The 24128-nt window shown below is 47.0% G+C and overlaps 1 protein-coding gene across 2 annotated transcripts in view; it reads right to left on the bottom strand.

Annotated features, from left to right (window-relative positions):
• The window catches only part of ncapg2 (non-SMC condensin II complex, subunit G2), a 37269-nt gene extending 13974 nt beyond the window's left edge, over positions 1-23295 (bottom strand). The window contains exons 1-20 of one of the 2 annotated variants that reach the window (XM_076973197.1): positions 22885-23295; positions 21926-22034; positions 21125-21316; positions 20852-20966; positions 20581-20738; positions 17633-17767; positions 16887-16981; positions 16450-16606; positions 16282-16374; positions 12399-12524; positions 11478-11657; positions 10906-11058; positions 9781-10003; positions 6078-6178; positions 5642-5815; positions 5274-5344; positions 2497-2650; positions 2054-2233; positions 959-1069; positions 407-544 (exon numbers count right to left, since the gene is read on the bottom strand). In XM_076973197.1, the coding sequence (XP_076829312.1) occupies positions 407-544; positions 959-1069; positions 2054-2233; positions 2497-2650; positions 5274-5344; positions 5642-5815; positions 6078-6178; positions 9781-10003; positions 10906-11058; positions 11478-11657; positions 12399-12524; positions 16282-16374; positions 16450-16606; positions 16887-16981; positions 17633-17767; positions 20581-20738; positions 20852-20966; positions 21125-21316; positions 21926-22006 (2637 nt within the window). In that variant the 5' untranslated portion in view covers positions 22007-22034; positions 22885-23295. The remainder of the gene's footprint in view (positions 1-406; positions 545-958; positions 1070-2053; positions 2234-2496; positions 2651-5273; positions 5345-5641; positions 5816-6077; positions 6179-9780; positions 10004-10905; positions 11059-11477; positions 11658-12398; positions 12525-16281; positions 16375-16449; positions 16607-16886; positions 16982-17632; positions 17768-20580; positions 20739-20851; positions 20967-21124; positions 21317-21925; positions 22035-22884) is intronic. The other variant, XM_076973196.1, reaches the window with a different exon arrangement.
• Positions 23296-24128: the final 833 nt, after the last annotated feature.

Below are 24128 nucleotides of genomic sequence, written 5' to 3'. Positions count from 1 at the left end.
AGGCAGGCAGTTTCTTTTAGGAACATCTCTGTACAACCTGTCTGAAGACAGAACAGAAGGGACCTGGCCACCCACGTGTCTAACACATCCACAGGGCTGTGGGCCACGCTATTAAAAACACACCGGAAAACTCACCATTACTTCCTGTGAGAGGAATCAAACACCTTAAAAATGGCTTGGATATTTGCAGCCACCAATAAGTTGTGTGTGTGTGTGTGTGTGTGTGTGTATGTGTGTGTACCTAAGTGTGCGTGGGCACTTGTATGGCTGTGTTTTCTACAAAACAAATTCAGAACCTCCTTTGTTCCTTCAGAAAGACCCGTCATGCTAGTGAAGCAGGTGTTGTATGTGTGTGTGTGTGTGTGTGTGTGTGTGTGTGTGTGTGTGTGTGTGTGTGTGCACTCACCTCCACTACTTGCTTGGCCAGACACATCTGTTGCTCAGAGACGTCTTCTCCAGGGTCATCCAGGAAGGGCAGGACCTTCTTCTCCACCCAGTCCATGGAGAGCTCCAGGGCGCCAATGAAGTCCCTCCCCTCTGGGTACTGATGGACAGGAGTCATGCTGTCACATGCTGGTGCCAGTGGTGGCCAGCAGAGGGCAGTCTCCCAACGCGGCAGGAGCGTAAGGGCGTTTACATTTGAGAATATATGTGGTAACAGACCTTGTTTAGTAGAATTCAGCACATGTCCCTGTGTACACAGAAGGTGTGTGTGTGTGTGTGTGTGTGTGTGTGTGTGTGTGTGTGTGTGTGTGTGTGTACTGACCTGGTGCTCTGTATGTATGTGTGTGTGTGTGTGTGTATATGTGTGTGTGTGTGTGTGTGTGTGTGTGTGTGTGTACTGACCCGGTGCTGTGTGTGTGTGTATATGTGTGTGTGTGTGTGTACTGACCCGGTGCTGTGTGTGTGTGTGTGTGTGTGTGTGTGTGTGTGTGTGTGTGTGTGTGTGTGTACTGACCCGGTGCTGAAGGTGGATGTTGAGGCGGGTATGTAAGCTGAAAGCTGTGAGTGCCGTTTCAGTCACTGCTGCACTGACTTCACCCTCACTGAGAGAAGAGTAGAGCACAGCCTGCAACACACACACACACACACACACACACACACACACACACACACACACACACACACACACACATACACACACATACACACAGATGCACACGAACACCCTTATTTTTTAAATGAACAATGTACATTTTCTTCCAAACAAGCGAAATCAGTTCTGTGATGGGTAAGGGTATGGTAGCGTGGGAGCGGGTACGTTGGCGTGGGAGCGGGTACGGTAGCGTGGGAGCGGGTACGTTGGCGTGGGAGCGGGTACGGTAGCGTGGGAGCGGGTACGGTGGCGTGGGAGCGGGTACGTTGGCGTGGGAGCGGTTACGGTAGCGTGGGAGCGGGTATGTTGGCGTGGGAGCGGTTACGGTAGCGTGGGAGCGGGTACGGTAGCGTGGGAGCGGGTACGGCGGCGTCGGAGCGGTTACGGTAGCGTTGGAGCGGTTACGGTAGCGTGGGAGCGGGTACGGCGGCGTGGGAGCGGGTACGTTGGCGTGGGAGCGGTTACGGTAGCGTGGGAGCGGGTACGGAGGCGTGGGAGCGGGTACGTTGGCGTGGGAGCGGTTACGGTAGCGTGGGAGCGGGTACGGCGGCGTGGGAGCGGGTACGGTGGCGTGGGAGCGGGTACGGTGGCGTGGGAGCAGGTACGGTAGCGTGGGAGCGGGTATGTTGGCATGGGAGCGGTTACGGTAGCGTGGGAGCGGTTACGGTAGCGTGGGAGCGGGTATGTTGGCGTGGGAGCGGTTACGGTAGCGTGGGAGCGGTTACGGTAGCGTGGGAGCGGTTACGGTAGCGTGGGAGCGGGTATGTTGGCGTGGGAGCGGTTACGGTAGCGTGGGAGCGGTTACGGTAGCGTGGGAGCGGGTATGTTGGCGTGGGAGCGGTTACGGTAGCGTGGGAGCGGGTATGTTGGCGTGGGAGCGGTTACGGTAGCGTGGGAGCGGGTACGGCGGTGTGGGAGCGGGTACGGTAGCGGGTACGGTGGTGCGGGAACAGGTACCTTCCATGTGCTGAGAGCCTGGAGCAGTGGGGTGAGCTGCTCTAGGGGCAGGGCCAGCAGGCAGTCCCGAGTGCGAGGCCTCTGTAGCAGGTACGTCAGGTACTCCAGCCCCAGGCCTGGCTGGGCCTCCACTGGGTCACAGAACTGCACACGCTGGGTGGCAGACTCATCCTCCTCACCCTGAGACAGACACGCAGTTACTGCTGCTACCATTATTAGCAGCATATATATATATGAGAATTTTTATTGTCATTATACGCAAGTATAATGAACAATAATTGTAACACAAGTTTTGTTACTGCAGTTATAATATTGTCATTAGAAGATTCATGTCTTTCATAATACAAATGAGAATATTTGCCCAGCCTATGAAGCACCACTGAACAGGACTGGGTCTGTAGTGTGAGGTCTGTAGTGTGAGGTCTGTAGTGTGAGGTCTGTACCGGGTGAGCGGGGGTCGTCTGTGAGAGCCACTCCACCACCAGGTCCACCACCCATCCCAGCTGCCCCCACCCACACAGACACTCCAGTGGCAGACTGTACCGCGTCACAGGAGAGACTGGGTCCGCCCTCCGCAACTGGGCCATCACCTTACTCCTACACACACACACACACACACACACACACATCCATACGAGTGTGTGCACATACATATATACATGCATGTACACACACACACACACACACACACACACACACACACACACACACACACACACACACAGACAGATGCACACAAACATACACACCCACAATCACGCAGACAAGCATGCAAACAGGACAAGAAAGAGAGGGCAGGAAGATGAGATTAGATGAATTAAATTAGATGGATTAGATTAGCCCGATTCCTGGAGTTGTACAAGCTACAGACTTGGTATGTATTTCCCATCCCTTTAACACTGCAGCTCCACAGCTCCACAGTGGGATACAGTGTGTGTGTGTGTGCAGTAGATCCAGCTTTGTGTGTGTGTGTGAAGTAGATCCAGGTGTGTGTGTGTGTGTGTGTGTGTGTGTGTGCAGTAGATCCAGGTGTGTGTGTGTGTGTGTGTGTGTGCAGTAGATCCAGGTGTGTGTGTGCAGTAGATCCAGGTGTGTGTGTGTGTGTGTGTGTGTGTGTGTGTGTGTGTGTGTGTGTGTGTGCAGTAGATCCAGGTGTGTGTGTGTGTGTGTGTGTGTGTGTGTGTGTGTGTGTGTGTGTGTGTGTGTGTGTGTGTGTGTGTGTGTGTGCAGTAGATCCAGGTGTGTGTGTGCAGTAGATCCAGCTTTGTGTGTGTGTGTGTGTGTGTGTGTGTGTGTGTGTGTGCAGTAGATCCAGGTGTGTGTGTGTGTGTGTGTGCAGTAGATCCAGGTGTGTGTGTGTGTGTGTGTGTGCATTAGATCCAGGTGTGTGTGTGTGTGTGTGTGCATTAGATCCAGGTGTGTGTGTGTGTGTGTGTGTGTGCAGTAGATCCAGGTGTGTGTGTGCAGTAGATCCAGGTGTGTGTGTGTGTGTGTGCAGTAGATCCAGGTGTGTGTGTGCAGTAGATCCAGGTGTGTGTGTGTGTGTGTGTGCAGTAGATCCAGGTGTGTGTGTGCAGTAGATCCAGGTGTGTGTGTGCAGTAGATCCAGCTTTGTGTGTGTGTGTGTGTGTGTGCATTAGATCCAGGTGTGTGTGTGTGTGTGTGTGTGCATTAGATCCAGGTGTGTGTGTGTGTGCATTAGATCCAGGTGTGTGTGCAGTAGATCCAGGTGTGTGTGTGCAGTAGATCCAGGTGTGTGTGTGTGTGTGCAGTAGATCCAGGTGTGTGTGTGTGTGTGCAGTAGATCCAGGTGTGTGTGTGTGTGTGCAGTAGATCCAGGTGTGTGTGTGTGTGTGTGTGTGTGTGTGTGCAGTAGATCCAGGTGTGTGTGTGCGTGCAGTAGATCCAGGTGTGTGTGTGTGCAGTAGATCCAGGTGTGTGTGTGCGTGCAGTAAATCCAGGTGTGTGTGTGCGTGCAGTAGATCCAGGTGTGTGTGTGCGTGCAGTAGATCCAGGTGTGTGTGTGCGTGCAGTAGATCCAGGTGTGTGTGTGTGTGTGTGCAGTAGATCCAGGAGTGTGTGTGCAGTAGATCCAGGAGTTTGTGTGCTTTGGGTCCTGTATAAATGCTTGTCTGTACTTTAGGGTGAGGTGGACTTCCTGGTAGTAAAGTGCATTCTGGTACTGAACACACAAGGATGTTTAGGGTTAGGGTACATGTATACCCTGTGTTCTACAATTTATATTCTATTAAATTCATGTCTCCTGTGTTATTTAGTCTATATTTTGCAGTCTGCACTGTGTGTACTTTGTATATGATTGATTGATATATGCTGTAGGGCTGCAACAACGAATCGATAAAATCCATAACAATCGATTATTAAAAGTGTTGTCAACGAATTTCATTATCAATTCGTTGTGTCGCACGATTTGTTTCACTCTCCTTGTCATATTAGCTTACGTCACCTGCGGCGCTTCGTCAACGCTGGAAAAAAAGAGCGAGGTGGAGCCAGATTCTTCAGAATAAGTTTAACATTAAGAAGTAAATAAATTGTACAAATGAAACATGACCAAAGCAGAGACAAATGTTCGGCTTAAGTCCTCAAAAGTGTGGGAGCACTTCATGCTTCTGTGTTGTGTAGCTGTAGTTCTGTGGTTGTGCAGCTGTAGTTGTGTGTTCTGTAGTTGTGTGTTCTGTAGTTGTGCAGCTGTAGTTGTGTGTTCTGTAGTTGTGCAGCTGTAGTTGTGTGTTCTGTAGTAGTGTAGCTGTAGTTGTGTGTTCTGTAGTAGTGTAGCTGTAGTTGTGTGTTCTGTAGTAGTGGAGCTGTAGTTGTGTGTTCTGTAGTTGTGCAGCTGTAGTTGTGTGTTCTGTAGTTGTGCAGCTGTAGTTGTGTGTTCTGTAGTTGTGCAGCTGTAGTTGTGTGTTCTGTAGTTGTGCAGCTGTAGTTGTGTGTTCTGTAGTTGTGCAGCTGTAGTTGTGTGTTCTGTAGTTGTGCAGCTGTAGTTGTGTGTTCTGTAGTAGTGTAGCTGTAGTTGTGTGTTCTGTAGTTGTGTAGCTGTAGTTGTGTGTTCTGTAGTTGTGTTCTGTAGTTGTGTAGCTGTAGTTGTGTGTTCTGTAGTTGTGTAGCTGTAGTTGTGTAGCTGTAGTTGTGTGTTCTGTAGTTGTGTAGCTGTAGTTGTGTAGCTGTAGTTGTGTGTTCTGTAGTTGTGTAGCTGACCCACCTGAGTGCTGGAACAGCAGTTGCAGGTAGCAAAGATGCCAAACGTATGAGGGGAGCTGTACAGCGCTCTTCCTGTCACACACACACACAAACACACGCGCACACACACACACACACACACACACACGCACACACGCACACACGCATACACACAAACACGCACGCACACACAAACATTGCACCAATGTTACATCATTTTTGTAAAAATATGAGAAAGTGAGAACTTTAGAATAGTGCCCCCCCCCCCCCCCCCCCCCCCAGTGTATATGTGTGTGTCTGTGTGTGTGCGTGTGTGTGTGTGCGTGCGTATGTGTGTGTATGTGTGCGTATGTGTGTGTCTGTGTGGACACAGACAGGTGCCTCCCTAACCTGGAAGACTCGCAGGTACTCGGGAAGGACGCTGGCAAATTTGGCGGTGGTGTAGCTCAGAGCCTCCTGGTTGCGCTCCAGCGATTTTTGCACACTGTTCCATAGAATCACCACAATCTCCAACAGACTAGCCATGACAGCCGTGTCCTTCACCGAGAGAACCTCTTCCAAAACCTGGGAACGCACACACACACACACACACACACACACGCGCACGCGCACACACACGCACGCACGCACGCGCGCACACACGCGCACACGCACACGCACACTTTAAGGGCTGCATTAATCACTTCAACTACAAACATTTTAATAACCACCTTCAATATACAGGCTTCTAAAATACAGCCAATCATGTCTATACCGCATAAACAATTACATGGTGACACTTTACGAACAACTGTAAGTGTTTCACTAGTTAAAGTGTGTGACTTACTGAGGTGTTTTCCTTATTGCTGGACACAGAGTCATCTGTGCTGTCTGCACTCTTCTGAATACACGAGTTCACACACTTCCGTATCATCAGCATCAGTTTCACTACACACACACACACACACACAATATCCCACAACAGTACACACACATTAGACACACACATCAGTTATATAATCAATCCATTACTCTCATGACTCCAGAGGGAAGGTCCTGTGTCTCAGAAGCACAACAGAAGTGTTCTAACAGGCAGAAACAGTAACCCAACCAAACCCAAATACCCCAACCTAAAACCAATCCCATATACCCCAACCTAAAACCAATCCCAAATACCCCAACCTAACACCAAACCCAAATACCCCAACCTAACACCAAACCCAAATACCCCAACCTAAATCCAACCCCAAATACCCCAACCTAAAACCAAACACATATAACCCAACCTAACACCAAACATATAACCCAACCTAAAACCAAACCCAAATAACCCAACCTAAAACCAAACCCAAATACCCCAACCTAAAACCAAACCCATATAACCCAACCTAACACCAAACCCAAATACCCCAACCTAACACCAAACACATATAACCCAACCTAACACCAAACACATATAACCCAACCTAACACCAAACACATATACCCCAACCTAACACCAAACACATATACCCCAACCTAAAACCAAACACATATACCCCAACCTAAAACCAAACCCATACCCCAACATAAAACCAAACACATATAGCCCAACCTAAAACCAAACACATATACTCCAACCTAAAACCAAACCCAAATACCCCAACCTAACACCAAACCCAAATACCCCAACCTAAAACCAAACACATATACCCCAACATAAAACCAAACACATATACCCCAACCTAAAACCAAACCCAAATACCCCAACCTAAAACCAAACCCAAATAACCCCACCCCAAATGATCCAACCTAAAACCAAACACATATACCCCAACCTAAAACCAAACACATATACCCCAACCTAAAACCAAACACATATACCCCAACCTAAAACCAAACCCAAATACCCCAACCTAAAACCAAACCCAAATACCCCAACCTAAAACCAAACCCAAATACCCCAACCTAAAACCAAACCCAAATACCCCAACCTAAAACCAAACCCATATACCCAACCTAAAACCAAACACATATACCCCAACCTAACACCAAACCCAAATACCCCAACCTAAAACCAAACACATATACCCCAACCTAAAACCAAACACATATAACCCAACCTAAAACCAAACCCAAATAACCCAAACTAACACCAAACCCAAATACCCCAACCTAAAACCAAACCCAAATACCCCAACCTAAAACCAAACCCAAATAACCCAACCTAAAACCAAACACATATACCCCAACCTAAAACCAAACACATATACCCCAACCTAAAACCAAACACAAATACCCCAACCTAACACCAAACCCAAATACCCCAACCTAAAACCAAACATATATACCCCAACCTAAAACCAAACCCATATAACCCAACCTAAAACCAAACCCAAATACCACAACCTAAAACCAAACCCAAATACCCCAACCTAACACCAAACCCAAATACCCCAACCTAAAACCAAACACATATAACCCAACCTAACACCAAACACATATAACCCAACCTAACACCAAACACATATACCCCAACCTAACACCAAACACATATACCCCAACCTAAAACCAAACACATATACCCCAACCTAAAACCAAACCCATATACCCCAACCTAAAACCAAACACATATAGCCCAACCTAAAACCAAACACATACTCCAACCTAAAACCAAACACATACTCCAACCTAAAACCAAACCCAAATACCCCAACCTAACACCAAACCCAAATACCCCAACCTAAAACCAAACACATATACCCCAACATAAAACCAAACCCAAATACCCCAACCTAAAACCAAACCCAAATACCCCAACCTAAAACCAAACCCATATACTCCAACCTAAAACCAAACCCAAATACCCCAACCTAACACCAAACCCAAATACCCCAACCTAAAACCAAACACATATACCCCAACCTAAAACCAAACCCAAATACCCCAACCTAAAACCAAACCCATATACTCCAACCTAAAACCAAACCCAAATACCCCAACCTAAAACCAAACCCAAATAACCCCACCCCAAATGATCCAACCTAAAACCAAACACATATACCCCAACCTAAAACCAAACACATATACCCCAACCTAAAACCAAACCCAAATACCCCAACCTAAAACCAAACACATATAACCCAACCTAACACCAAACCCAAATACCCCAACCTAAAACCAAACCCAAATACCCCAACCTAAAACCAAACCCAAATACCCCAACCTAAAACCAAACCCATATACCCAACCTAAAACCAAACACATATACCCCAACCTAAAACCAAACACATATACCCCAACCTAACACCAAACCCAAATACCCCAACCTAAAACCAAACACATATACCCCAACCTAAAACCAAACACATATAACCCAACCTAAAACCAAACCCAAATAACCCAAACTAACACCAAACCCAAATACCCCAACCTAAAACCAAACCCAAATACCCCAACCTAAAACCAAACCCAAATAACCCAACCTAAAACCAAACACATATACCCCAACCTAAAACCAAACACAAATACCCCAACCTAAAACCAAACACAAATACCCCAACCTAACACCAAACCCAAATACCCCAACCTAAAACCAAACATATATACCCCAACCTAAAACCAAACCCAAATACCCCAACCTAAAACCAAACCCAAATAACCCAACCTAAAACCAAACACATATACCCCAACCTAAAACCAAACACATATACCCCAACATAAAACCAAACCCAAATACCCCAACCTAAAACCAAACCCAAATAACCCCACCCCAAATGATCCAACCTAAAACCCAACCCAAATAACCCAACACAAATCCCAACCCAAATAAATGTGTATAGAGGTCCCAGGTCAGAGAGAGACACGCCTATGAAGCCAAAGTGGAACACATATACACCCGTGTGTGTGTGTGTGTGTGTGTATACATGCACGCACACACACACACACACACACACACACACACAATATATTTTGTTCCACCACATCCCAAAGGTGCTCTATTGGACTGAGATCTGGTGACTGTGGAGGCCATTCGAGTAGAGTGAACTCTTGTTCAAGAAACCAGTCTAAGATGATTTGAGCTTTATGTCATGGCGCACTATCCTGCTGATGGTCATAAAGGGATGGACATGGTCAGCGAGAGAGAGAAAGAAAGAGAGAGAAAGAAAGAGAGAGAGAGAGAGAGAGAGAGAGAGAGAGAGAGAGAGAGAGAGAGAGAGGGAGGGAGAGGGTGAACACACTTATGTTGGTGGGGGACGTGTACAGGTAGAGAGAGAGAGAGCACACCTATGTTGGTGGGCACCGTGTACAGGGAGAGAGAGAGAGAGGGAGAGAGGAAGAGAGAGAGAGAGAGCACACCTATGTTGGTGGGGGATGTGTACAGAGAGAGAGAGAGAGAGAGAGAGAGAGAGAGAGTGAACACACCTATGTTGGTGGGGGACGTGTACAGGTAGAGAGAGGGAGAGAGGGAGAGAGAGAGAGAGAACACACCTATGTTGGTGGGGGACGTGTACAGGTAGAGGTAGAGAGAGAGAGAGAGAGAGGGGGAGAGGGGGAGAGAGAGAACACACCTATGTTGGTGGGGGACGTGTACAGGTAGACGTAACGGTAGAACTTGCGGGCCGCTCCAGGGTTCATCTGCACCATGGTGACACAGCGCTCACACCACACCATCTCCGGCTGGCCCAGCGGAAGGAAGGACGTGAAGAGCAGGTTGACGATGCGCTTGGACACAGCCGGAGAGTCCAGCTCCAACCGGGCCAGCAGGTGCTCCATAGAGCACACCTTCCAGAACTACGGAGAGGACGGAGAAGACACCCTGACTCCTGGACGTACACACACACTCATAGATGTGCCAGAACTGATCAGAAATCAGCAGCTGAGAAACACAAACACCACCTACACACACCTGCTAACAAAAACAAACACAAAACCAAAACAAAAACAACCTACACAGAAAAACAAAACAAAAAACACATGTATTATATATATCATATTATAGAGGTCCTTACAGGGTTTATTTCCAGTGCATTTTATTTCAGCAATAATCCAAATAAAAACATCTAAACATGAAAAACTCTTTGAAGTTCTTTATACAAATCCAGAATTGTAAAAGTTTAGTTTCAGATCAGACCGAAATCAACCAGAAAAGTGTGCTCATGACAAGAGAGATAGAGAGAGATAGAAAAAGAGAGAGAGGCACCCCCAAACACACCCCTCAGACATGGACACACCCCCAAACACACCCCTCAGACATGGACACACCCCCAAACACACCCCTCAGACATAGACACACCCCCAAACACACCCCTCAGACATAGACACACCCCCAAACACACCCCTCAGACATAGACACACCCCCAAACACACCCCTCAGACATGGACACACCCCCAAACACACCCCTCAGACATGGACACACCCCCAAACACACCCCTCAGACATAGACACACCCCCAAACACACCCCTCAGACATGGACACACCCCCAAACACACCCCTCAGACATGGACACACCCCCAAACACACCCCTCAGACATAGACACACCCCCAAACACACCCCTCAGACATAGACACACCCCCAAACACACCCCTCAGACATGGACACACCCCCAAACACACCCCTCAGACATGGACACACCCCCAAACACACCCCTCAGTCATAGACACACCCCCAAACACACCCTGCCAATGCATCACCTTGGCTGCACGGACTGCTTTGATCTTGAGCAGCATGTCCACAAACGCGACCCGCACCTTCTCCGAGGTGTCATGGAGGCTGGACTTCAGGGCTGGGAGAAGTTTCTCCATCAGAGGATGACTCAGACTGTTATCTAGAATCGCAGACATACACTACACACACACACACACACGTGAGGATGACTCAGACTGTTATCTAGAATCACAGACATACACTACACACACACACACACACACACACACACACACACACACACACACACACGTGAGGATGACTCAGACTGTTATCTAGAATCACAGACATACACTACACACACACACACACACACACACACACACACACACACACACATGTGAGGATGACTCAGACTGTTATCTAGAATCATAAACATACACACACACATATGTGAGGATAACTTGGACCGTTATCTAGAATCAGACATACACTACATACACACACACACATGTGAGGATAACTTTGACTGTTATCTAGAATCATAGACATACACTACACTACACACACACACACACACACACACACACACACACACACACACACACACGACCCTCACCAGGAAGACAGCGCAGCGGCAGTCAGGGGAGCTGGTGTCCGTGGCGATCTGGAGGAGGAGCTTGTTCAGCAGGTCGGTGATGACGATGGAGGGGAGGAGCTCCCAGCAGCGGCCCAGCATGGAGCACGCTCCCAGAACTGCTGAGGAACGCACCACAGGCCTCACATCCTCCAGAAGGGCCTACAGGGGGCGCCACCAGCAGCACAGCCCCAAGAGGAGCATGAGAAGCAGGCTTACTGAAGACCGTGAGATGTAACAGTTCCGAAGGACAGAAGAGTGTTTTAACGATGTTGTAGCAGCCCCACAATAGGCAGCATGACCCGGCACATTTAAAACGGCTTGAACAAATTAGAACGCCTCTCTAGTGCTGTGAGTGTTGTAACACGTTTATATAAAAGAGCAATCAACAAAATATACAACACTGTTATAACAGGTCTGTAAATGGCTCAGAGATACATTAACACTGTTATAACAGGTCTGTAAATGGCTCAGAGATACATTAACACTGTTATAACAGGTCTGTAAATGGCTCAGTGATGCACTAACACTGTTATAACAGGTCAGTAAATTACTCAGTGATGCACTAACACTGTTATAACAGGTCTGTAAATGGCTCAGTGAGGCACTAACACAGTTATAACAGGTCTGTAAATGGCTCAGTGATGCACTAACACTGTTATAACAGGTAAGTAAATTACTCAGTGATGCACTAACACTGTTATAACAGGTCCGTAAATGGCTCAGTGAGGCACTAACACAGTTATAACAGGTCTGTAAATGACTCAGTGATGCACCAACACTGTTATAACAGGTCTGTAAATGACCCAGTGATGCACCAACACTGTTATAACAGGTCTGTAAATGGCTCAGTGATCCACCAACACTGTTATAACAGGTCTGTAAATGAGAAAAGAGACTCACACAGAGCATGTCGAGCTGTTTCTGGACGAGTTCATCCACTCTCTCGCTGCCCATGGTCGGGTCATGGACGGGAAACGCCTCCGTGAACAGGAGTGTGGCGTTCGCCCGCACCTCCGCATTCACCGCCTGGACAACACACACACGCACACACACGCACGCACACACACACACACACGCACACACACGCGCACGCACGCACACACACGCGCACGCACGCACACACACACACACACACACACACACACACACACACACACGAACGTAAACTGTCGACCGGGGGGGGTGGCGAACGCATTTGGGCGTCTGCTACCTGTTTGTTGTTGCCTTAAAGGCAATCCCCGGCATCGTCTTGAGATCGCCGTGCGTGATTTCAAAATAAGAGCGGATAGCGCAATAAAAAAAAAAGATTCCTAAAAAATAAAAACACTTTTCAAAACAGCTCGCGGGCCAGAAATAGCCCGCGGGCCGCTATTTGAGTGTGGGGAGTGTAGGGTGGGTAGTTTAGGGTGTAGGGGGGAGGGTAGTTGAGGGTGTAGGGGGTGTGGGGGGGTAGGTGAGGGTGTAGGGGGTGTGGAGGGGTAGGTGAGGGTGTAGGGGGTGTGGGGGGGTAGGTGAGGGTGTAGGGGGTGTGGGGGGGTAGGTGAGGGTGTAGGGGGTGTGGGGGGTAGGTGAGGGTGTAGGGGGTGTGGGTGAGGGTGTAGGGGGCAGGGTAGGTGAGGGTGTAGGGGGTGTGGGGGGGTAGGTGAGGGTGTAGGGGGTGTGGGTGAGGGTGTAGGGGGTGTGGGGGGTAGGTGAGGGTGTAGGGGGTGTGGGTGAGGGTGTAGGGGGTGTGGGGGGTAGGTGAGGGTGTAGGGGGTGTGGGTGAGGGTGTAGGGGGTGTAGGGGGTGTGGGGGGGTAGGTGAGTGTGTAGGGGGTGTGGGTGAGGGTGTAGGGGGCAGGGTAGGTGAGGGTATAGGGGGTGTGGGTGAGGGTGTAGGGGGTGTGGGTGAGGGTGTAGGGGGTGTGGGGGGTAGGTGAGGGTGTAGGGGGTGTGGGGGGTAGGTGAGGGTGTAGGGGGTGTGGGTGAGGGTGTAGGGGGTGTGGGGGGTAGGTGAGGGTGAAGGGGTGTGGGGGGTAGGTGAGGGTGAAGGGGTGTGGGGGGTAGGTGAGGGTGTAGGGGGTGTGGGTGAGGGTGTGGGGGGCAGGGTAGGTGAGGGTGTAGGGGGTGTGGGGGGTAGGTGAGGGTGTAGGGGGGTAGGTGAGGGTGTAGGCTTGTCACGATACTAAGAATTACAACTTCGATACAATACTTAAAAAAATATTGAAATTCGATACCATTTTCGATACCAAAGTCAGATACGGTGCTAATTTCCGTTTTAAAGCCTTTTTATTTTTTTATAAACAAACAAATGAATGTTGCTTTGTGTTTGAAAATGCTTGAAATTGTAACTTCATTTCACAACAAATATCTGTCTGACTGAATAGTTCTTTTGTATTACATTAACAAATACGAGCATCTTGTAATTCCAGGATGAAACATGAGAGAACGTGAAGACCAGAGGCGGTCTTTGCATAGAGGCGTTGCTAGGCAATTGCCTTGGGCCCCTCCCACTGTAGGGCCCCCTTGTCTAGCTAAAGCCAGGTTCACACTACACGACTTTTCAGTCATCAGGTTTTTGTCCCGTTCGCATTATACGACTCGTTGTGCTGTAATCGCAAGTCTTTCAGTTGTTGTGGCGTTCACACTACATGACTGATCGGTGACGCGGGCTCACGAATTACACGACTGGGGAATCGCCGACTCATCTGGCTGCCGTCCAAAAACACGAGAACACGAAAATGAAACACTCGCGAGAACCAGCAACACCACGAAGAAGATAAAAACAACGTACATGTACTCCACATTTTCGTTATTATTATTTTTTTTACCGTTTAACCACTCCATAGTCCCAAATTGCCAGAATTATTTCATCTCTCCGTTGCAGTGAACACAGATATAATCAATCGCACTATTTCTCCAGTGCTGTCACAATAACTTAAACACAGTCTTGTAGTAAAGTTGTATGAAGCTAGACGCTGCTGTTGACTCACAGTCGCCGACTGGGCTAGATATGAAACATGCTAGATATTAAACATGCTAGATATCTGGCGGTCGTCTGCGATGAGTTGGCGGCCACTCGGCGAGCGTCTTTCAGCAGTTCACACTACACGACTGAGCGAGCGCCGAATGATCCCCGATTTGCGTCCGACCACAGTTTCTGTCGGCGATCTACAAAAACAGTCGGCGACTGAAAAACCAGCCTAAAATCTTGTAGTGTGAACCTGAACTTATTTCTCGCATATTAATGTTGATGGGCCCCCTAGCTAAATTCGCCTTGAGCCTCCAAATTGCTAAGTCCGCCACTGGTGAAGACATTACGATTGGGCGTTTTGAAAATAAACAACCATTAAATAATGTGATAAAAAAGCGAATAATTTCGAGTACATGTATAAATATTTAACTTATCCCAACAAACATGCGTCAGAAAGACGTTAAAATCAAGTCTGTATCACGTCGGTCAGTCCAGACCCATTTTTGCATGTCTGGTGGACGTTCAAAACTGGTTCAAAATCTGACAGTGTGACTAGGACCTTAACCTTTTAACTTAACATGAACGTCTATGACGAGTTTTCTATCTGAACGTCTGACTAGGACCTTTATTGGATGTCAGGACGTGCAAAAACTGCAACTGAACGGCAGTAATAGACGTTTAAAAAAGACGTCGCTAAAACTTTCATTCTGGCTTTTCAGTGGACGTCTTTTGAACGTCTGACAAAGTGTCTTTGCTCGTGCTAGGAAATATTGAAATGGACCTTGAAAGTGACATACAAGTGTTTGAATTCCACAAGGTGTATGAACCCTGCAAACATGACTTTGTTCATCGCGCTGAAGCGCGGCGCACGCGAGGTCGTGCACCTCTCGAATTTTGTAACTTCGCGCGCGCCGCGCCTCAGCGCAATGAACAAAGTCATGTTTGCAGGGTTCAATTCAAGCGCTTGTACCAATATTTCCCAGCACGTTAAACTTAATTAAGTTAAATATTTATACATATACTCGAAATGATTCGAAATATTGCGCTTTTAATCACATTATTTAATGGTTGTTTATTTTCAAAACGCCCAATCTTAACGTCTTCACGTTCTCTCGTGTTTCATCCTGGAATTACAAGAGGCTCGTATTTGTTAATGTAATACAAGAGAACTGTTCAGTCAGACAGATATTTGTTGTGAAACGAAGTAGTTACAATTTCAACATTTTCAAGTACTTTAGCCTAAATTGCAGCACTTTTCAAACCTGAAACACAATGCAGCATTAAAATTCGTCAGGTAAGTGTTCATTCCCCTGTTTTGAGGGGTGTTTTTTATACTACCACATATAGTTTCGGACAACACTGCAAAGCGGAAAGTATAAAGCCTCCACCGCTCGCGGAGGTTCGCGCGGGGTGCGCGCGGAGTCGAGCGCTATGGTCACTCAACCAGGCTTTAGCGCCCTTCGTTGAAAAGTTCCAAAAGCACCGCTTGCAAACGGGCTTGTTCATGTCCTTCGGTTTTCCATCTGTATCTGCTTCGAATCCAACAGCACTGCGTTTGCTTTAGCTGCCATATTAGCATTACAAACTGTCCTGTGCATTACGGCAGCTTGGATGGGTCAAACGAAAGCGCATTTTATGTAAAAAGAATCGATACTTAAGGGAAACGAGTATTGTACCGTTTCAGAATGGTCAGTATCGATACGTATCGATATATCGATTTTTTTGACAACACTAGTAGGGGGTGTGGGTGAGGGTGTAGGGGGCAGGGTAGGTGAGGGTGTAGGGGGTGTGGGTGAGGGTGTAGGGGGCAGGGTAGGTGAGGGGACTTCACCTTCAGTGCCTTCCACAGAATGGGCTTATAGAGACGGTGCAGCATCTCGTCCACACCCTGACGGAACTTCTGCTGGTGGAAATACTTCAGGATCTGCAGGACAGACAGGACGTCAGCAGGCAGGTCAACGTCCTGCAGCTCCTACATAGCGCAGCACAGCACTCTCACCTGCCGGACTTTGGGGTGGACGGGTGAGGCTCGGGGCAGGAGCAGAGCGTGCTGCATGAAGTCCTGCACGCAGGACACCTCGATCTCCTCCAGGTAGGGGCTGCTGGCTTTCCTCCACGCGCGGAAGTAAACCTCGGCCACGTCTACTGCAGCAGCCCTGCAGGACAGTGGAGGCGTCACGGCACACACACACACACACACGCACGCGCACGCGCACGCGCACGCGCACGCGCACGCACACGCACACGCACACACACACACACACACACACACACACACACACACACACACACACACTCTCAGTAAAATGCACTGGGGTGCTACGTATAATAGTAATAGTCACGGCCCTCTGGCCTGGGCCATGTATAACAGTAAGAGTCATTAACACCAGATCAGCCTGCAAACAGAGCCAACAGTGAGGGTGGAGTCACACTCACCTGGAGAAAAACTGCAGCTGGTTCTTAATGGTCTCGTGGATCATCCTGATAAATCTCACATCCCAGGTAAACAGGAACGCAAGAAAACGTTTTCCCTGGAACACACACACACACACACATACAGATACACACACACACACACACACACACACACGCATGATCACATGCACACACAGTGCAATAAATCCCCAGGAACACACAGGATGGACAGAGTTCCAAAACACTGAGACTGAAAACATTTCCAGGTCAAAAAAGGTCAAGTGTAGACACACTTTGCTAAAAACATGATTTCAGTATCACTTTACTCATCATACTGTTGGGTAGCACCTGTATAGCGGGGACTCGAAAACACACACACACACACACCCGCACACACACCCACAAACACACGCGCACACACACACCCACGCACACACCCACACCCACCAACACACGCGCACACACACACACCCACCCACACAAACACACGCACACCCACGCACACACCAACACACGCGCACACACACACACACACACACCCACCCACACAAACACACGTACACCCACGCACACACCAACACACGCGCACACACACACACACACACCCACCCACACAAACACACGCACACCCACCCGCACGCACCCGCACACACACCCACAAACACACGCCCACACCCACACCCACCAACACACGCGCACACACCCACCCCCACCCACACAAACACACGCACACCCACCCCCGCGCGCACACACACACACGCGCTCACCTCCTCTCGTTTGATGTGGTTGGCACTGAGGAAACACTGCAGTAGGGGGTCTATCACAGACTGGCCCCTGTCAGAGTTAAAGTCCACAGTGAGCAGCACCTCCCACAGGCCATGTAGCCTGGTCAACTCACTCATCTGTGAACACAGCACACACACAATTAACACAGCACACACACACAATTAACACAGCACACACAAACAATACATTAACACAGCACACACAAACAATACATTAACACAGCACACACACACAATACATTAACACAGCACACACACACAATACATTATCACAGCTCACACAAACAATACATTAACACAGCACACACACACACACACAATACATTAACACAGCACACACAATACATTAACACAGCACACACAAACAATACATTAACACAGCACACACAAACAATACATTTACAAAGCACACACAAACAACACATTAACACAGCACACACACACAATACATTAACACAGCACACACACAATACATTAACACAGCTCACACAAACAATACATTAACACAGCACACACACACACAATACATTAACACAGCTCACACAAACAATACATTAACACAGCTCACACAAACAATACATTAACACAGCACACACACAATACATTAACACAGCTCACACAAACAATACATTAACACAGCACACACAAACAATACATTTACACAGCACACACAAACAATACATTAACACAGCACACACACACAATACATTAACACAGCACACACAAACAATCCATAAACAGCGCACATACACACAGTGCACACAAACACAACATGTAAATACAGCATATAAAGACAGCCCACCCAAACTCAACAAAAGGATCTCCGATTATCTCCATGACAACATCAAGGTTGTTCACAAACTGGAACCCAACACGCAGATTTAAGCTCAAGTTTTATCCACATTAGTTACTATAGCAACATAGACAGCTGTATCCTGTTTGGAAGGGTGACTCCAAACAAACCTGACCTGCACACCAACCACACAAACACACACACACACACACCACCAAAACACTGTGGCACCCTTTAATTAATCGTCTTTCTTTCCCTGCGTGCCTGTGACAGGCAGAGCATGGTGTCTTAAACTTAAAACTTATTGCTTTGTTGTGCTGGGCGATTTTCACAATTAATTTCACAATTAATTTGGTTAATTTGAATTTGAAATATGAAAATAAAGATTGCACAATTATTTACAGCATATTTTAAAGACGATTGCTGCTATTCCATTCAATAATTTCTGTAGGTAATTGTATGTAGTTTCAAACACTCAAACACCTTCAGCAGTACAGAATTTAAACCTCAGATGACCTCAGAAGTGTAAGATGTGTCGAACGTCAGTTGCAACCAAAAGCAACAGCACAACAAATTAGTTCCAGCAGGGAGAACACAAATACCACATGGAACATCAGGGAGAACACAAATACCACATGGAACATCAGGGAGAAAATACCAGCGCTGCAGATCACCAGAGCACCCAGGAAAAGACAGCAGACATTAAATCCCACAACTACAAGGCAGCAGACATTAAATCCCACAACTACAAGGCAGCAGACATTAAATCCCACAACTACAATGCAGCAGACATTAAATCCCACAACTACAAGGCAGCAGACATTAAATCCCACAACTACAAGGCAGCAGACATTAAATCCCACAACTACAAGGCAGCAGACATTAAATCCCACAACTACAATGCAGCAGACATTAAATCCCACAACTACAAGGCAGCAGACATTAAATCCCACAACTACAAGGCAGCAGACATTAAATCCCACAACTACAAGGCAGCAGACATTAAATCCCACAACTACAAGGCAGCAGACATTAAATCCCACAACTACAATGCAGCAGACATTAAATCCCACAACTACAAGGCAGCAGACATTAAATCCCACAACTACAAGGCAGCAGACATTAAATCCCACAACTACAATGCAGCAGACATTAAATCCCACAACTACAAGGCAGCAGACATTAAATCCCACAACTACAAGGCAGCAGACATTAGCTGCATGATTGTCTGGTGCCCTCCAGTATGACACACGGAAGAGGACATTGTGCATTTTCTGTCTCAGGAAGACGAGGCTAATTAAGTTGCTGCGCACGCTTGACCCTACGGTGTAGTCAGGGTGTACGGTATATGGTTAGAGTGTAGGGTGTAGGGTCAGAGTGTACAGTATATAGTTAGAGTGTAGGGTGTAGAGTATATGGTTAGAGTGTAGGGTCAGGGTGTACAGTATATGGTTAGAGTGTAGGGTGTAGGGTTAGGGTGTAAAGTATATGGTTAGAGTGTAGGTTAGATTGTAGGGTGATATGATATGGTTAGGATATGGTTAGAGTGTAGGGTGTAGGGTGAAGGATTGGGGTGTAGTGTTGGTGTAGGGTCAGGGTATAGGATTAGGGTGTAGTGTGTTGGTGTTGGGTCAGGGTGTAGAGTGTAGGGTTAGGTTGTAGGGTGCAAGAAAAAATTAAACTAAAACTGCACTTTCAGTCCATTGAAGGGATATGTAACAATATAGATTTGAAATTTGTATATATTTTATAAGGTGTAACAGTATATATTTAAAAGGATATGCAACAGTTACATGTAACATTATTTGCACAGTTTGACCATTTTAGATGGCGCTGTTAATGTTTCTGAACCTCTAATGTTTCTATGAATAAAATCAACTTTAACGTTTTGGTAAAGGTCTCAGATACATGATGTAGGAACTAAAGAAATGGAGATTGGAATCTAGAATAGTTAATAAATTAGGGGAAAAAATTTGAGATTTGCAGTATCGCCCAGGCCTACGAGGAAGTGTGACTCAGATAACCAGCTCACCCTACCCTAACTAACCCTAACTGAAGATGTTGACGTCAGTGTGAACAGCTTCGGAAATACACAAACACACAACCAGCCATGGTGGCCACAGGTCAAATTATGTACCGGTTTCTTGAGTGTAACTGTATTTTCCAAGCAAACGACAAAGGCGGTCCAGCCAAGCTCCTCCTTCCCGAGCAAACCCCGCTTCCACCAGCACTCAAACAACCAATGAACAGCCTGCTGGAGGGGCATCTCAGACAGTGGCAAAGAACTCTCAACACCTGTAAACAGAAGAGCAGAGCCAAGACATCAGTGAGACACTCCTTCACTGAGCAGAGACAAGGACAGCGAGACATTCTGGACAGCAAGGCTGCTTACACAAGTATGCACTTACTGTTCAACAGGTAAGCACAGTCCAGCAGGTGAGTGAGGGTGTCCCCAGCCTCGACCACATCCAGAGACACCGTACACAGCAGGGTGATGCCATCCAGCACAGCCATGGTGTGTTTCTGTAATCACAGACAGACACACTACAGTATTTATGCATTTGCGAGGTCTTAGTGCGCCACCTAGTGTTAACAGCATATGCAACAAAAGTTGAACTGTGGATAAATTTTTTGCTTCGCTTCGTTTTGTTGTTGTCACGACCACGTGGCGTTAAACGCACCAGATCAGCCGACGGCTCCACCTCCATCTCGTCTGCGTCGTCGTCACCGAGGCCGGTGACCCAGCGCTCAGGCGGGTAAGCCTCCAGCGCGTGCCGCAGTAACACCACCGCCCGTCCCCACAATTCTGCTCTCTGGTTCCTCTGCAGCTCGTGCAACAGCTCGGTCAGGTCGAACGGATCCGCTCCATCCTTCTGCAGACCCGGAGAACACATACCACACCGGCATCACACAGCCAATCACGTCGCAACAAACCGCCCACAGCCCTCCAGTCAGGAGAAAGATTTACAGTGTGCAGTTATATAATGAAATTAACTGTAGACTGTTTACTTCACACACACACACACACACACACATGTATACATCCACACAGATATACACACACACACATGTATACATCCACACAGATATACACACACACACACACACGTATACATCCACACAGATATACACACACACACATGTATACATCCACACAGATATACACACACACACATGTATACATCCACACAGATATACACACACACACATGTATACATCCACACAGATATACACACACACACATGTATACATCCACACAGATACACACACACACACATGTATACATCCACACAGATATACACACACACACACACACACATGTATACATCCACACAGATACACACACGTATACATCCACAGATATATACACACACACGTATGCTGATTAGGGGACATTATAAAATATATATATAAAGTCACATGTATGTTCGTGTGTTATTATTGGCAATATCTAAAGTTAGAGTGGTAAAAGAAGTACATACGTGTAGTTTGATAAAGTTGAGAAAGATTTGAACTTTATCCGGATGAACAGAATCCAGGAAGTCTTTTCTTTTTGACATCATCTCGGTTTAAAATCACATACAGCTTAGACTGTGACACGGCCAAAAAACAGAAGAAATGTCAGATCAGAAACCTCGGTGGATGAACTAGCCGGCTGGGTTAGTTATGCTAGCTGGGGTAGTTATGTGAGCTGGGGTAGTAATGCGAGCTGGGGTAGTTATATTAGCTGGGGTGGTTATGTGAGCCGGGGTGGTTGTGTGAGCCGGGGTGGTTGTGCTAGCTGGGGTAGTTGTGTGAGCTGGGGTAGTTGTGTTAGCTGGGGTAGTTGTGTTAGCTGGGGTATTTATGTGAGCTGGGGTATTTGTGTTAGCTGGGGTATTTGTGTTAGCTGGGGTGAGGTAGTTATGTTAGCTGGGGTAATGTTAGCTGGGGTAGTTGTGTGAGCTGGGGTAGTTATGTTAGCTGGGGTAATGTTAGCTGGGGTAGTTATGTTAGCTGGGGTAATGTTAGCTGGGGTAGTTGTGTTAGCTGGGGTAGTTATATGTATATAGTTATATATGTATATAGTTATATATAGTTATAAATGTATATAGTTATATATAGATATATATGTATATAGTTATATATGTATATAGTTATATATAGTTATATATGTATATAGTTATATATGTATATAGTTATATATGTATATAGTTATATATAGATATATATGTATATAGTTATATATAGTTATAAATGTATATAGTTATATATAGATATATATGTATATAGTTATATATAGATATATATGTATATAGTTATATATGTATATAGTTATATAGTTTTATAAATGTTTATAGTTATATATAGATATATATGTATATAGTTATATATGTATATAGTTATATATAGTTATATATGTGTATAGTTATATATAGTTGTGTGTAGTTATTTCTCTTACCTGAGGTCAAATGTATTCACACCGGTCCGGTGAACTGACGGTAACTGCCTCACTCAGCGTGTTTGATTTGAACTCAATCTAAACTAAATCTTAAACTACGTCTTTAGTTAATCCCCACTGGTGTGATTTAATGTTATAAATGTATATATTCTCCTGCCGCGTCTCGAGCTCCCGTGACGGTGAAGCGGCGCGTGTGTTCGTTTGTTTACACGCAGCAGCGCGCGAGCGGAAGCGGCCGGTCCGTTCTGTGATTATCCCGCGCAAAATTCAAGCAGCGCGATGACGTGATGACGTGATGACGTGACGACGCACCTGCGAACGTCTTCTTTGTTGATTCTTTCGTGCGATTTTCATCGCCACCTGCTGGTCGTGGAGGCGAAATACTCCAGTACTGTTTCACCCATTTTGAGATAAGGTACGTCCGTCATCGTATGTAGGCAAGCCTGTCAAGTCTCCCGTTTTGGCCGGGGAACTACCGTATTTTATCCCTCTTCCCCATCGTCCTCCCGTATTAATATTTTCCCGTATTATAATATAATGATTTTTAAAAGTGCCTCTCCAAAATGAATTATGTCTCTAGTCTCGCGAGAATGTCACCCTGCAGTAGCCCAAATGTGAGTTCTCGCGAGATTAGCGCTGACAGCGGGAACAACAAACCCGAAAATCAAATCAGAGATGGATGAATGTAACGAGAGAGAAGGTGTTCCTACCAAAAAAGTGAAGACTTGGTGTAAATATAAGGGGTCCTGGACCTCGGTTGTGCAGCTGGGAATGCTTGTAGCAACCAGCGGAAACTTTCCCTTATTTTAAAATAAAAAACTTGACAGGTATGCTATAGAGCAGGGGTGGCCAACCCGCGGCTCTTTGCCTGGTTTCGTGCGGCTCCCCAGCCGGTCCGCGGGCTCACCTGCACAAACGGGGCGACACACTGCTACATTTTCGTGGTGCGCGGTTAGTTTACAAGCCTAGCGAGCCGCTAATACTTTTAAAACCGGCGTAGTGGAAAACACGCATTTGACTGTCTTCCCAGCTAATAATTTACACTCCCCCCCCCCCCGCTCAACAGATTACACTCGCCCATGTACGATGTGGCTCTTTGCCGTAACACAGTAAGAAAAGTGGCTCTTGGTCTATGACGGGTTGGCCACCCCTGATATAGTAGGGTGACCATATTTTTGTTTGGGAAAACCAGGACACTGTGTGTAAGTTGTCGAGCGGGGGGGGGGGGGGGGGGGGGGGGGGTG

Source organism: Brachyhypopomus gauderio, chromosome 14 (genome assembly GCF_052324685.1).
Source record: "Brachyhypopomus gauderio isolate BG-103 chromosome 14, BGAUD_0.2, whole genome shotgun sequence".
Taxonomy (NCBI): domain Eukaryota; kingdom Metazoa; phylum Chordata; class Actinopteri; order Gymnotiformes; family Hypopomidae; genus Brachyhypopomus; species Brachyhypopomus gauderio.
Note: the sequence above shows the minus strand (reverse complement) of the source record. Positions and strands in the feature narration are given on the sequence as shown.